At 41.8% G+C, this 13,713-nt stretch overlaps 2 protein-coding genes across 2 annotated transcripts in view; one reads left to right on the forward strand and one right to left on the reverse strand.

Moving 5' to 3' along the window:
- Nucleotides 1–13,713, forward strand: part of MED7 (mediator complex subunit 7) — a 116,601-nt gene that overhangs the window by 26,267 nt on the left and 76,621 nt on the right. The gene's annotated exons all lie outside the window — the stretch shown is intronic.
- ITK (IL2 inducible T cell kinase) overlaps nucleotides 1–13,713 on the reverse strand; it is a 67,292-nt gene that overhangs the window by 10,778 nt on the left and 42,801 nt on the right. Inside the window, exons 8-12 of the mRNA XM_059062939.2 lie at nucleotides 13,075–13,129; nucleotides 3,793–3,875; nucleotides 2,613–2,746; nucleotides 2,150–2,224; nucleotides 346–517 (exon numbers count right to left, since the gene is read on the reverse strand). Of these exons, the coding sequence (XP_058918922.1) occupies nucleotides 346–517; nucleotides 2,150–2,224; nucleotides 2,613–2,746; nucleotides 3,793–3,875; nucleotides 13,075–13,129 (519 nt within the window). The remainder of the gene's footprint in view (nucleotides 1–345; nucleotides 518–2,149; nucleotides 2,225–2,612; nucleotides 2,747–3,792; nucleotides 3,876–13,074; nucleotides 13,130–13,713) is intronic.

Below are 13,713 nucleotides of genomic sequence, written 5' to 3' on the forward strand. Positions count from 1 at the left end.
TACACTCCCTCCCCCCAAACAAAAGTGTCTTATTGAGCTGAGACCTGAAGAATGTAGGAACTCAGCTGGTGTATGTGAGAATGAACGAAGGCCAGTGTGGTTGGCAGGTCATGGAACCAGAGGAAAGATGGGTAGGAGATGAGATTGGGGAGTGGGCAGGGCCAGACCATGGTGGGCCTTTTAGACCACAGTGAGGAGCTTGGAGTTGTTCTCCATACCATGGGAAGCCATCGCTGGACTTGAGCCGGGAGGTGGCACAAGATGGCATCAGAATGGTATTTAAAGAGCATAGCACAGAACATCCTTCCCAAGGTGTCTTTGCATACTCCTGTTTTGGTCACTCACATCATGACTTCAGCCTCCTCGATGAAGTCCTCTTCTGACATAGCTCCTTCCTGAATAGTTTTGATGGCCACCTTGTCCCTGTTGAGCCAGTAGCCAAGATGCACCAACCCAAACTGCCCGCTACCAATCTCCTGCACAAAAGTGAGCTCTGAGGGATCAATCACCCATTTCCCTGGAAGAGAAAGAGTTTTCCAGAGTCGGCAAGCAGTAGATATGAAGTATAGGACTCCCAGGAGACTATATAGCCCTATACAGAATGTTAGCCTGTTGTTAATATAACTCAAGGATGGCAAATTGTATAAGCCTGTATACTTAGAACGACAGATAGATAAAAGTATCTTTTTTCCCAAATAATAACACAGAATATGTATTGAAAGCCATGAAAAATGTGTGTGGGGACGATTACGTGGAAAGAGAAAGGAGGATGGCATTAGTTGAGATATTAAAGAAAGTCAGTGAAAGGGTTCTAAGGTCCCAACCATTTCCTATACCTGATTGAAAAATTTTTATTGTCATTTTTCACATAGAGCAAGTTTTATTTGAACTGGTCATTCATTCATTCATTTATCCATCAAGAGCATCCATTATGTACATAGCACTTGCTAGACCTTAGCAGGGGTTAGGGGTAAGGTGGTGGATTCCAAGAGGACTGGTACAGAGGTGCAAGCCAGCACACAGTCTCGCGCATAGGTAGGCTTTCAATAAATGCTCAAAAAAAGAATAAAAGGGATCCGAGTTTCAATTTTCACACTGGCAAAAATGAGTGGGTTCATAAAATACTCTCTGGGCTTCCATCCAGCATGGGCACATTCGGATTCCACAGGTATTAGAATTATCTTATTTTTATAAGGAGGCCGAGGGGCATTATCCTTTCCTGATGCTTGGTCTAGTACCATAAACAGTTCAATTTCTACCTCTTTGAGGCACAGACTCAACAGAAAACAGTACCGAGTACCTACTGTGTGCAGATATGGTGCTGGTTAGGGATGGAGAGCCCACACAGTGTTTCTCAAAATATCACCCTCTAACCCCTGTGTCAAAATCACCTAGGGCACTTGTTGAAAAGGCAGCCCCAGGACCCCACTGTCTGGGACTGTGTTTTGGTAAATGTTGGATCGGGGCTGGAAGTCAACACTTTTCTTAAGCATCCTATGTAACTTTGATGGACAGCGAGGCTTGAGAACCACCAATCTAGAAGATACAAAATGAAAGGTACACCAGCCTTCTCCTCGACCAGCACAGTTTGGACCAGGGGATGCAGGCAGAAAATCACAAGTGGGTGAAATGGTTCCATAGGACAAGAAGGAATAGTAGGGCCTGTGGCCTTAGAGATGCATGCCCTGCCTAAAAGCATTCAAAAAAATTTAACACAGTGCTATGCAGACAGACATTTCTGGATGCTGCTAGCTTACAGCACTTGCAATGGACCCATACCTAACAAACTAGATGATACAGAAGTTCTAGAAAATAGGCAAGAACACAGTACTATAGCACTGGTTTCTAATATTTTTTTCTAATAGCATTTAGCAGAGTGCTCTGTACAAAGTAGGTGCTCAGTAAACACTTCATTGATGAACTGTCATCTAAAACCAATGGACATTGGTTTGACCTAGATAAATATGCATACATATAGATGTAATCTTACACACATTGTAAATGTTCATTTGTGCCCACCATCTCCAGATATACAGTGTACCTGTTTAATGATCATTTTACGTCTGGGGAAGTCCATTCAGAATTTACCCCAGACCTCTAGGGATGTGAGTTGGTGCAAATGAATAACATTCCCAAATGCACTGCTTACCATATCTCAGCCCTGCCGTGACCGGGGCTTTCTGCCTCCAGGAACTAACTGGATACCGGAGTCTAGTGACTAGGCCTGGGTTGATTACAAAGTGAAAGGCAGTCATTAGAGTTTTACCATAGCAACCATCCAAGTCAAATCACCAGGAAAAAAATATAATCCAATGCAAAAGCTATTTTTATTCTGGAAAACAAATTCCAAAGCCCAATCACTGATATTACATCCTCCCCTAGAAGAGGTATAATGTCACAGGTGGGCAGGTGGTGAAATCTCATGATTCCAGCAGCAGAATTTGCTAATGAAGAATATGTAATATAATCAAATATTTGGCATCCTTTTCTATTTGTATAGTTATTATTTATGGTCAGTTTGTCTGAGATGAAGAAACCCAGCTGGGTGTTTGTCACTTTTCTCCAAGTTCCCCTGTGGGGGTCCCCCTCTGGCCTTGTCCCTTAGAACTCACCTCCTCCGTTGTGTTGGTGATAATTGACAAGGAGAGGGATGGAATCAAACACGTACTTTTCAGCCACGTAATATCGCTTGGGGTTGTCATTTGTTTCTTTGATGTGATAGTGCTTTATACAGGGGTTGTTCTCACTTAAAACAAATGAAACATAAATGCAGTGATTATTAAGAGGCAATGTTTAAGAGACAGAAATGTCTACTGGTAGCAGATTCCTATTAGCTTTGTTTTTTGCCCTCTCACATGGATGGCAGATATATTTCAACTTGTGTGTCAGTCTTGACAGGCTGGCCTTGGGTGCTGTATTAAGAAGGACTCAAAGGCTGCATCTGGACTCAGGATTGGTGCCATGATGGATTGGTGATGTTTATTCCAAAACCTCAAAAGGGACAATCGTCTTGTATGTGCTACATGTTTGCCATCCCTGCTGTGTGGATTTAACTAATCTTCAGCATATGTTAAGGAAGCATCTTGGCCCCTTCATACTTATTTGGCTTTGTATAGCAGAGTTAACATAGCAGCCCTGACTGCTATCCTTAGAAAGTCCTGCTTGCAAGATTGGCCCTTGGCTGGCTTCTGAGAACTGAGATTTCAGGAGGGCGCTCACCATTCTCTAACTGATAAGGATGGCTCCCTATACCTAAATTGTTTGTATAAACAATGTGGCTTATGCTCAATGCTTGCTTTTCTCCTGGGAGTCTGGAATTTTGCTATGTGCTAGGCAGAGAGTACCTAGGTCACCAGCCCCCAGTGAAAGGATCTGTAAGGTTCTGGCACGTAGTAAGGACTCAATAAATGGTGGATAGTTTTATTAGCAGAGCCAGAACTAGAATTCATATTTTCTCGCTTGCAGTCAAAAGTAGCTTTTCTGTTATTCTTTGGATTAAATTATAAATGCATCAAATACAGGGCCAGGTATTTTATTTCTTTAGAGCTTTGCACTCAGGGATGCCAACTGGGAAGAGAACCTGGCATCCGGCTCTAGCTGTGTCACTTTCTAGGTAAGTGACTTCAGTTATGTTCTTAATCTCCCTAGCCTTGGTTTTCTCAGAGGGATCAGGGATACACAGTATTTCTAGGGACTCCTCTACCTCTTGCACTGTCTGACATTCCTGTGTGTGTCTCATCACTCACCCACGTCAGGACTGTCTCTCCCCACTTTCCTGAGTTAGCACCATACCTTACGATGGCCTTGGTGAAAACAGACACAGTGTATGTCCCTGGAGTCCTGGAATCTCGTACCATGAAGGCTCCTTCTTTGCCCTGGAAGGGTGAGAAAGAATGGAAAATCAGCGATCCCAGGAAACCAGGCTCATGCATCCAGCTTCACTTTCTTGCCTGTGAAAGGAGGAAATACTGTAGGCCAGCTTGGCACAGAGCAGCCTTTCAGCTATAATGGCTACCGTTTCATTCATTCATTCCGGAGACATTTCTTGAGCTCCTACCACGGTTCCAAGACTATTCTAGTGATGACATAAACAGTAAACGAAGGCAAACAGACACAAGCTCTGCCCTCTTGGAGCTCATTACAGATATTGCCCAGCCCTCACCACAACACTGCAGTCTAGACATTATTATCTTCAATTTCCTGATGAGGATACTGAGTGATGCAGAGCTGAAGTGACAACTCTCTCACAACCTACAAATATAGGTGGCAGACCTGGGATTTGAACCTTGAATGTGGCAGGTGAGCAAAACCTTTGCTCATTCTACTAGTCCATGGTGTCTCCATTCAACAAACGTTACAAGCCATTTCTCTGTTCCCCACAAGGGCACAAGACTTCTGTCTTGGAAGCTTCATCAGTTTCTTAATGGGAATATATTTTATAGGCCCTTTCTCAAGTGCTGACTTTGCTGCAGGGCAAAAGGAGAAAGAACACGAAGTTGCTGGTTGCATGAGGGAAGTGGAGAGAAGGGGAAGCCCCCAAAATATACCCTTCACCCCACTGACAGTTTTGCCAGTGCTGATGAAATAAGTACTAACAAATGTGGAGACCAGTTTTTTCAGTCCTGGTAGGAACTTGAAAGTCTTAACTCTGTTTTTTGAGTACTTTGTGTCGAAGGCTCTGTTCCTACCCACCTGTCAACCTGTGCTGGTGATATTTGCAAAATCTGTTGCTATGGTTTGCTTAACTTAGACACACTGAGGGCCATAAGTGAAAGCCAGAGAGAAAGGAGCCTCGTGTGGTGGGCATACACTTGTTGTATATGGAGCAAAATATACAGAGTTTAGAAGCTCTTCCACCCCCTAATCCCAAAGGTGGGTCATCTACGCATACAAATAATACATAGACGGCCATGCTAATTGTTTGCATCCTAGAATCTCAGGGTTAGAAAAGACCTTTTAGAAGAACCTAGAAAGGTTCTCTAGCCCAGAGTTATCCCAACCTCAGTACTATAGACGTTTGGGGGGCAGTAATTCTTTGTCATGGGGGCGGCCCTGTCATCGTAGGATGTTTAGCAGCATCCCTGGCCTCTGTCAACTGGATGCCAGACATTGTCACATGTTCCCTGGGGGACAAAATCACCCCTGGTTGAGAACCACTGATCTGGCCTAACTCCCTAAACCCCTGTGCCCCAAACTTTGTTGGTGATCACAATCACCTGAAGAATCTAAAGCACAGACAAGACAAAACAAAACAGCAACTACGAGCAGTTTACCATGCTCCCCCTCCCCCTGCCTCCCCATACCTACACACTTGGAATCTCCAGGACTGAGGCCCTGGGACCTGAACTTTTAAAAGGCTTATGGGCAACCAGATCTGGTCTCCACTGACTCAACTGAAAATGCATTTCTTATTTATAACAGTCCTGAAGAGTAGTCCCTGTCTTCTGAAAGAGCACTAATAGTTAGAAAGTTCATCCTCATGCAGACACGTAACCTGCTTCCTCTGACTTGGCCCTAAACCCACAGAGGGGCATTTGTGGGGGACGGTTGGCCCTTACATCATTGTGCATTCTTGCCAAATTTAGAGGTTACCACAACAACTTTGTGAGACTCCCAAAACTCTTCTTCTCTCTGCTGGGAGATTCGAGAGTCTATTTAGAAATTTGAGGGAAGCGGAGGGTAGGGGAGTTGGATGAAGGTGGTCAAAAGGTACACATTTCCAGTTATAAGATATATTCTGGGGATGTAATGTACAGCATGGTAACTACAGTTAGCAATACCGTATTGTATATTTGAAAGTTGCTCAGAGTAGATCTTAAAAGTTCTCATCACAAGAAAAAAAATTGTAACTATGTGTAGAGATGGATGTTAACTAAAATTGTACCAATCATTTTATAATATATACATAAATCAAATCATTATGTGGCACACCTTCAAATTATACAATGTTATAGGTCAATTATATCTCACTGAAACTGGAAAAAGAAAGGAAGAAATTCAAAGCTGAGACCTGAATCTTCAGGTCTCTGTTGTCCACCCTTGACCTTCCTTTCTCAAGGTCATGAGCTAGGGCTGTCCTAACTGTTGCCTGAAAGTGGGGGAAGAATTGAGGAAAATACAGAAAGCTGCTACATTTCTTTTTCTAAGATGTCATAGTACTCTAAGACAGTCCTAGTATTCTGTCTTTGTACACACAGAATTTACTTTAATGATTTTGTATTTCATGAATTTTTTGAAATTTAAGAAAATGAGTTGTCAATCTTTCTGGACCCATAGTACAACCTTATGCCCATAGTTAGCCTCCCACATTCTCTACAGTGTGCTCTGTGCATGACCTTGGACATGGTGAGGACAGAGGAAACTAACCAGATTCTTATTTTCGTCTTCTCAGGTATGTATGTAAACTGTTTATCCAGTGCAATAGTAAACACCCTTCTAACTTTTGCATTCAAATTGCCCTTTTAAAAAAACTTGATTTTCCAAAAATTAGATTTTCCCCTCTTTGGGGTCAGTAGTTTATTCAGTTTCTGAAGTAAAGGTGATCTATGTGACACCAAAAACTCTTAGATTAGTTCATTAGATTTTAAAACAGCTTTTGAAGCCTAATTTAGATAACGTGAAATTCTCCTCTTTTAAGTGTACAAATCAGTGATTTTTACCAAAATCACAGAGTTGTGTAACCATCACCAGAATATAATTTTAGAATATTTCATCACTCCCAAAAGACACCTCAGTATCATTTGCACCCCTGCCAAATCTCTATAGATTTGCCTATTCTAGAAATTTCATGTAAGTGAAATCATATAATATGTGGTCTCTTATGACTGGATTCTTACTCTTAGCATATTGTTTACAAGGTTCATCAAGTTGTAGCATGTATCAGTACTTCATTCCTTTTTATGGCTGCATAATATTCCTTTGTATGGATTACACCACATTTTGTTTATCTATTCATCAATTGCTGGGCGTTGGGCTTGCTTCAACCTTTGGCTGTTGTGAATAATGAATTTGTGTCTGGCTTCTTCTACTCAACATCATGTTTGTGATATTCATCCATGTATTACATGTACCATCACTTGTCTTCAAAATTTCTCCCCTTTTGCCAAACATCGAAGCTTTTGCTCTTGCCTCACTGAAATGTGATGGGTTAAGTTCAAGACGGAAGAAACTAAACTTTAGCCGAGGCAGACATTATCTTCATATGTAACTTCTTCTAAAGGGAAGAAACATAGACCAAAAAGACCCCAAGTTTATCAACTATCTGTGAAGAAGGGAGTGGTAATGTCTCTTCTATTTAATTAAGAATGTTTTGTTGTTGTTATTCTTTCAAAGAAACCATTATTATTATTTTTTAAAATTGTGATTAGAGAGGGGCCCAACTGTTAACAAGAGTAAACTGATCCACAGACATCAGACAAAGTAGAGGTAAAGTTTTCAGTCAGCTCTGCCGAGGACAGGAGGCTGGCAGAGCTCTTCCTCCATCGTAGTTGCTCTAGGTGGCATTCAGTGCTGGAGACAGGAAACTCTGGTTTAGGGCTGAGGCAGCGCAGGGTTCTGAGGAAAAGGAGGCATCCAGCATGTGCCTTATCACCTACTTCCTGCAAGGGGCTCAGAGGAAGTCACAACCACCAAGAACGGTGGAGTCTAAAGGGTCTCTGCTCCTGTCATTGCCATGCATAGGGGCACTGATCTGTGCAATGCAGCCAGGGTAGGTCGGGGAGGGGGCTTGTTCCCACGGGATATAGTCAAGGTCTCACTTTACCTTTTACTATTTTATCTAGAAAAATAAAGATGTAACAACAGAAAAAAAAAATCATGCCAAGGCGGTAAAATACACAGATGACGTATGGGAAGTATAGGGATGGGAGAATAGAACTTAACTCATATATTCCCTTACTAACTGTATGTGCGTGCATGTGTATATGTGTATGTGTGCATGTGTGTGTGTGTATGTGTGTGTGTCTATGAAGAAGCGTCCCTGCTCTAGTCCAGGTTATGCCACTGATTTACACTCAGTTTACTTCCCTGTAGCACAAAGGGGATGGACCAGATGTTCTTTAAAAGGAATTCTAACCCAGTCTATATTTCTGTCAATACAGATGTTTCCTGATTAAATGTAGGAGCTTCAGTTTTCTCAGTTGGAAAAATGACTTTTGCAAGATGGTTGGGAGAATTAAAGTGCATAAAACAGTTCCTGGAATATAATACCAGCACAAGGGCTATGAGGACTGTCATTAGATGTTATTATCACATGCTGTGGTGTACCATCTGTCAGAAGTATTAATGCCATTGTCTGCTTTCATCTGAGACATGTTGACTATTAGGAATTTACTTCTTTCTTTCTGTCCATATGATTTGAAGGGCACCTTACAGAAGATAATCTTGCTACACAGGGTAGGTTATTGTGAAAAAGATGGACTGATAACTCATAGCTTGTTCACACCGCATTATAATTTAAGAGTGTCTCTGACAGATAGACACTCTTCATTCTGGAGGTGGTGCATTTCTTTTCTTGAAAAAATTCTGGTATGGAGTCAGTACTGTATCTTTAATAACATCTTAGAATCATGGAAATATGATAAACCAATGTCTTAGATAAGGCTTCTGCCCAAAATTCAGGCCACCCAACGTATGCAATGCTGTAAAGTATAGAGTACCTGCTTGCAAGGAATTCACCCTCTACCTAAATGTGTTACGACAGAAGAGAGACTGCTGAGGTCCGAGGCTGAGTGAAAACAGAGCCACTGGAGATGTCATGACATTGCAGCAGAAGGGTTCAAAGGTGTGGAAAACCACATTCCACAGCTTGTGGGAGGGAAATCATGAGTGGCTTCTTAGAGGAGGTGCTATCCGAAGAATTGATAGGACACAATAGGAGATATTTTCTGTGGTTCCCAAACCTGGGTAAGACCCAGAATCACCTGGGTACCACTTCCTAAGGTTCTGACTGGTGAGCGCTGGAGTACTGGAATTTGTATTTTTACTGATTATTTATTTATTTATTTATTTGTGGTACGCAGGCCTCTCCCTGTTGTGGCCTCTCCCGTTGCGGAGCACAGGCTCCGGACGCGCAGGCCCAGCGGCCATGGCTCACAGGCCCAGCCACTCCGCGGCATGTGGGATCTTCCCAGACCGGGGCGCGAACCTGTGTCCCCTGCATTGGCAGGCGGACTCTCAACCACTGCGCCACCAGGGAAGCCCTGGAATTTGTATTTTTAAAAAGCTTCCCAATCATACTCATGATTAGCCAGATTCTCCTACAGCATATTTGTTAATTTAAAAACACTTCTTAAGCATTTGCTATATTCATTCACTCAATAAATATTCATTGAGGAACTATGTTATCATAGGTACAGTTCTGGGGTCCTGTGTACAGCAGGAACAAGGTAAAGGGTTTATATTCTAGTGGAGAAATATGCATGGGGCAGTATATCAGGAGATTTAGTTAATAAAAATAAAATAAATCCATTTTTGGTCAATAATAATGAATCAATCAATCTTTTAAGGGTTCTATAATTGTTAGATAAGGAGACACTAAATTCACCCCTGAAACAATTCATCTGATGTTTCAAAAATCATACAATATAGGGACCCACTGAAGTTTGCCCTTATATGACCTAAGGAGGCAAAGAGGATTTGGTAAAGTAGTCTAGAACATTAATAAGGAGGAATGTTTCAACTGCCCTAGCAAGCAGAATGTATTTGTGTCTCCAAAGAACTGCTGTAAAATAGAAATCATCTTTTGCTAATCATTAACGTGGGCTGTTTTAGGTGCTCCATGGGCAATACTTCATTAACCAATGTGGGATTGAAAATAACAAAACTGCACTTGTTTAAACTCGGTATAATTCTTATTTAATTATAAGTTGTTATTGGTTAATTTAATAATGTATTATGTTATCCAATAACATAGGTGCTGAGTGGGCCACGTATGCGTCACAAGTTTGACTTGAAAAAATATAGATTCCCACGAACTAACCCTGGAGAGTCTGATTCTGTAGCTCTGGGCTGGGGCCTGGGAGTCTGTAGTTTTAAAAATTTCCCCGTGATTCTAATGTGTGATATTGGGAACCACAGGAAATAATTAAGTGTTGAGTCGAGGTGGAACCAAGGAGAAACCAGAGTCTAGTAATGACTCAGCTTAATTCCTCTTCTTCCATGAAATCTTTCTAATTCTTCCAGAATATTCTCGGAACTCTGAGGCCACTGAAAGCCTGCTGCATATGCTCAGTTTTTCTTAGATTATCCTCTGTTTCTTCAGAGTTTGTCTTGTTTCTCAATAGAGTCTAAAGCTGATTGAGATCAAACACCCTGTCTCAAGTACCTCTATGAGCTTAGATCTGTGCTCAGCAAAATGGTAAGGTATGTGAGTTTATACTGAGAAATCCTAATAAAGGAAATGGTGCAGACATCATAAAGGCAACAGATGCTGATTGAGACGGCTGACATCATACAGACTGCCTGTTTTGCATCTGTCACTGGTAAACACAAATGGTCTTTTGGAAAATCCACAAACAACTGGACTTGCCCTCTTTGATGAGAACAAAACTGCCCAAGGGCAGAGCATCTCACCTCATCCTCTTTGCCAGCTGCCTGCTCACCAGCAACTTAACCAAAGGAGAAAAAGTTCACTGCTCCAAAATATGACTGTGGGCTCTCCTTCCGTCTCGATTTCCTCTTATAGAAATTATATGTTTGCCTTTGATAGAATGAATCAATCTATCATCAGTTTCCCTTGTGCAAAAGTAAATAGTATATTAATCAACTATATGCCTTTAGATTATTCTTTGACAATATTCACCATCCCTCTACCTTCCCGTCACAGATTTTCATTCCCTACCTGGTCTCCTTCTCTTAGATCACCTCTAGCCATTGTCCAAACTAGTAATGGTTACCGGTTTGGGTGATCAGCTGTCCCAGTTTGTCTGGGACTGAGGTGTGGGGGCTCTGGGGCCATGGGACTCTCAGTTTTAAAACTGGAACAGTTCCAGGTAAACCAGGATGAGTTGGTCACTCCAGCTTCATTCCATCCAGGAGAGGTTTGCAGTTTAAGATTCTTAAAGATAGGAAATACCTTCAAACCATAACTGGGAAATGGCAGGAACACGAAATGGCAGGAACAGGGCTAACATTTTGGCACAGAGAGACTGATGCCTCCATCAACCCAGGCCTACTGTTTACTGGTCTCACTGGCGAGGCTTGTGTTGGGCGTGGGTCATTAACATCATTTGAATATTAGATTCACCCGGAGAGATTTTCCTCTAAATTACGAATGCCTGGACCCTACCCACTAGAGGTTTTCTTCTTTTTTAACATCTTTATTGGAGTATAACTGCTTTACAATGGTGTGTTAGTTTCTGCTGTATAACAAAGTGAATCAGCTATACATATATATATATCCCCACATTCCCTCCCTCTTGCGTCTCCCTCCCACCCTCCCTATCTCACCCCTCTAGCCCACTAAAGATTTTGATTTAATGAATCTGGGCTGGGACCTGGGCATTGCTATTTTGAAAATGTTTCCCAGGTGATTTTAATGTGCAGACAGGCCTGCAAACCACTGCTCTAAGCAAATACGCTGATAAATTGATTGATTTCTCTGTAGAAAGCTTGCTCTCAATACCTCCATGCATTTGGTTTCTCTGCAAGGGCCCTAAATGTGCAGTTTTCCATGCTACTTTAAGTGTGGTGTATGGATGGGTGCCAGTTAGCAAATTGTTACTGGTCTACCACCAGACAAAAAAAAGAAATTGAGAGTAAGCATTTAGAATCTTTTTTTTTTTTTTTTTTTTTTTTTTTTTTGCGGTATGCGGGCCTCTCACTGTTGTGGCCTCTCCCATTGCGGAGCACAGGCTCCGGACGCGCAGGCTCAGCGGCCATGGCTCACGGGCTTAGTTGCTCCACGGCATGTGGGATCTTCCCGGACCAGGGCACGAACCCGTGTCTCCTGCATCTGCAGGCGGATTCTCAACCACTGCGCCACCAGGGAAGCCCTAGAATCTTTTTATAGCAATCAGACAGTAATTTTATGTCCAATGAATCTAATACTAATAAAAAATTGGACTTGCATTTTTTTATGTCTTTGCTTCTTATTTTTGCTTTTTATTTTTTCTGATAATTCATTTTTATTGTATTTTACAAAACATAAGTCTGTGACAGATTGGAAATTAAAAACCAACCACAAAAAGTAGTCCATCACCACAGGTACTTTGAGAGGCACTGTTTTAGAATAACAAGTGATCTTCTGATCCAGGAAGAGAAGGTTTTACCTCACATGCCAGTCAATTGATGGCAGCTTCCTGGAGCACTGTTTTGAGAAGGATCCCAAAGCCATGCACTCTGATCAACTGTGTTGGCCACAGGACCAGGAGCAGAGAGTGGCAGTATGAGTCTGTACTCATTGTAGTACAGTAGTACTTGTAGTAGTAGTAGTAGTAGTAGTAGTAGTAGTAATTGTCATCCCTGATTTAGTCCAGTACTCCTCTTGCACTCATTGAGAAACTGAGGCCCAGAAGGAAGAAGAGATGTTTCTGAAGTCACACACTGAGTTGGAGCGAGAGCAGTGGCCAGGACCCAGTACCCTCACCACACCATGCCTTCTCTCCCTTAATCCTGACACCGCTGTGTAAGGTCAGTCCTGCTCCCGACACCGTATGGCTCTCAAGAAGAACGGTTGCATGAAAAATAAGTTAAAACAAGTGGTGTATTTCCTCTATATCCACACACAGCCCAACCAGGCGGAATCTGAGTCACAGGCCCTCCTGACCCAGCCAGAGACGCAGGCAAGGAAGACCAGCACCACAGCTCCCCAGGGCCAGCCATCGCGGCCCGAAAGACCACCCACGGAAGCTGTGGTCACGGTCACACGTGAATACCAAGGCTTTTGATCCTCTCCGGGTTTCTTATACAGATGTATGCTAACCCTGTGAACCCCCAGAATACTTTTAACAGACATGGACACCACTGTTAATCCAATATGTCAACTCACTGCATTAGCACAAACCACAGCATGGCTGAAAAAAAGTAACACAATTCATTTTATTTGAAGTTAAAAGACAGTTCAAGGAGACTTACTGTGTCCAAAAGAAGTTTCTCAGCTTTGTCTCGGCTGATACTCTTGTTGTACCACCTGAAAGCAGGAAAAAGTCATAGATCAGTGACATTTTTAAAAACTTCATTATTTACTTATGAAAGATAATAAATGCCAGAAAACTTTTTGTTCTTTTTGTTTCTACCAATGCTTTCAAACTCAAGAGCAAAAGCATGAACCATTTCCAGGTAATAAAATGTTTAATTGGAACAAATGAATCAGAATTGGTGAAATGTTGATAATTGTTGAAGCTGGGTTTTGGGCACATGGAGGTTCATTATATTTTTCTCTCTACTTTTGTGCATGTTGGAAATTATCCACATTAAAATTTTAGAAAACATTTATCTTCTGCTCTATTTTGTAAGTCAGTGGGTGGTTATTAGCAGGATGATGCTAGGGCAGCTATAAAGATTTAATATAAATTTGAAAGTGTAGCGAATATCCTTTTAAAACAATTGCAGTATTTTCCTCTGTAAGACTGGTTTTCAAGATCTTTTGCAAAATAATTACATTTTTTTCCCAGCTGCACAAAAGCTCCTGCACAAATGACATTGATAGTGTCTCATAAGACTAGTTTATCTTTGTAAAAAATGCAAATGTAGAAAAACCTTAGGCATTCCTGT

Source organism: Kogia breviceps, chromosome 4, assembly GCF_026419965.1.
Source record: "Kogia breviceps isolate mKogBre1 chromosome 4, mKogBre1 haplotype 1, whole genome shotgun sequence".
Classification (NCBI taxonomy): domain Eukaryota; kingdom Metazoa; phylum Chordata; class Mammalia; order Artiodactyla; family Physeteridae; genus Kogia; species Kogia breviceps.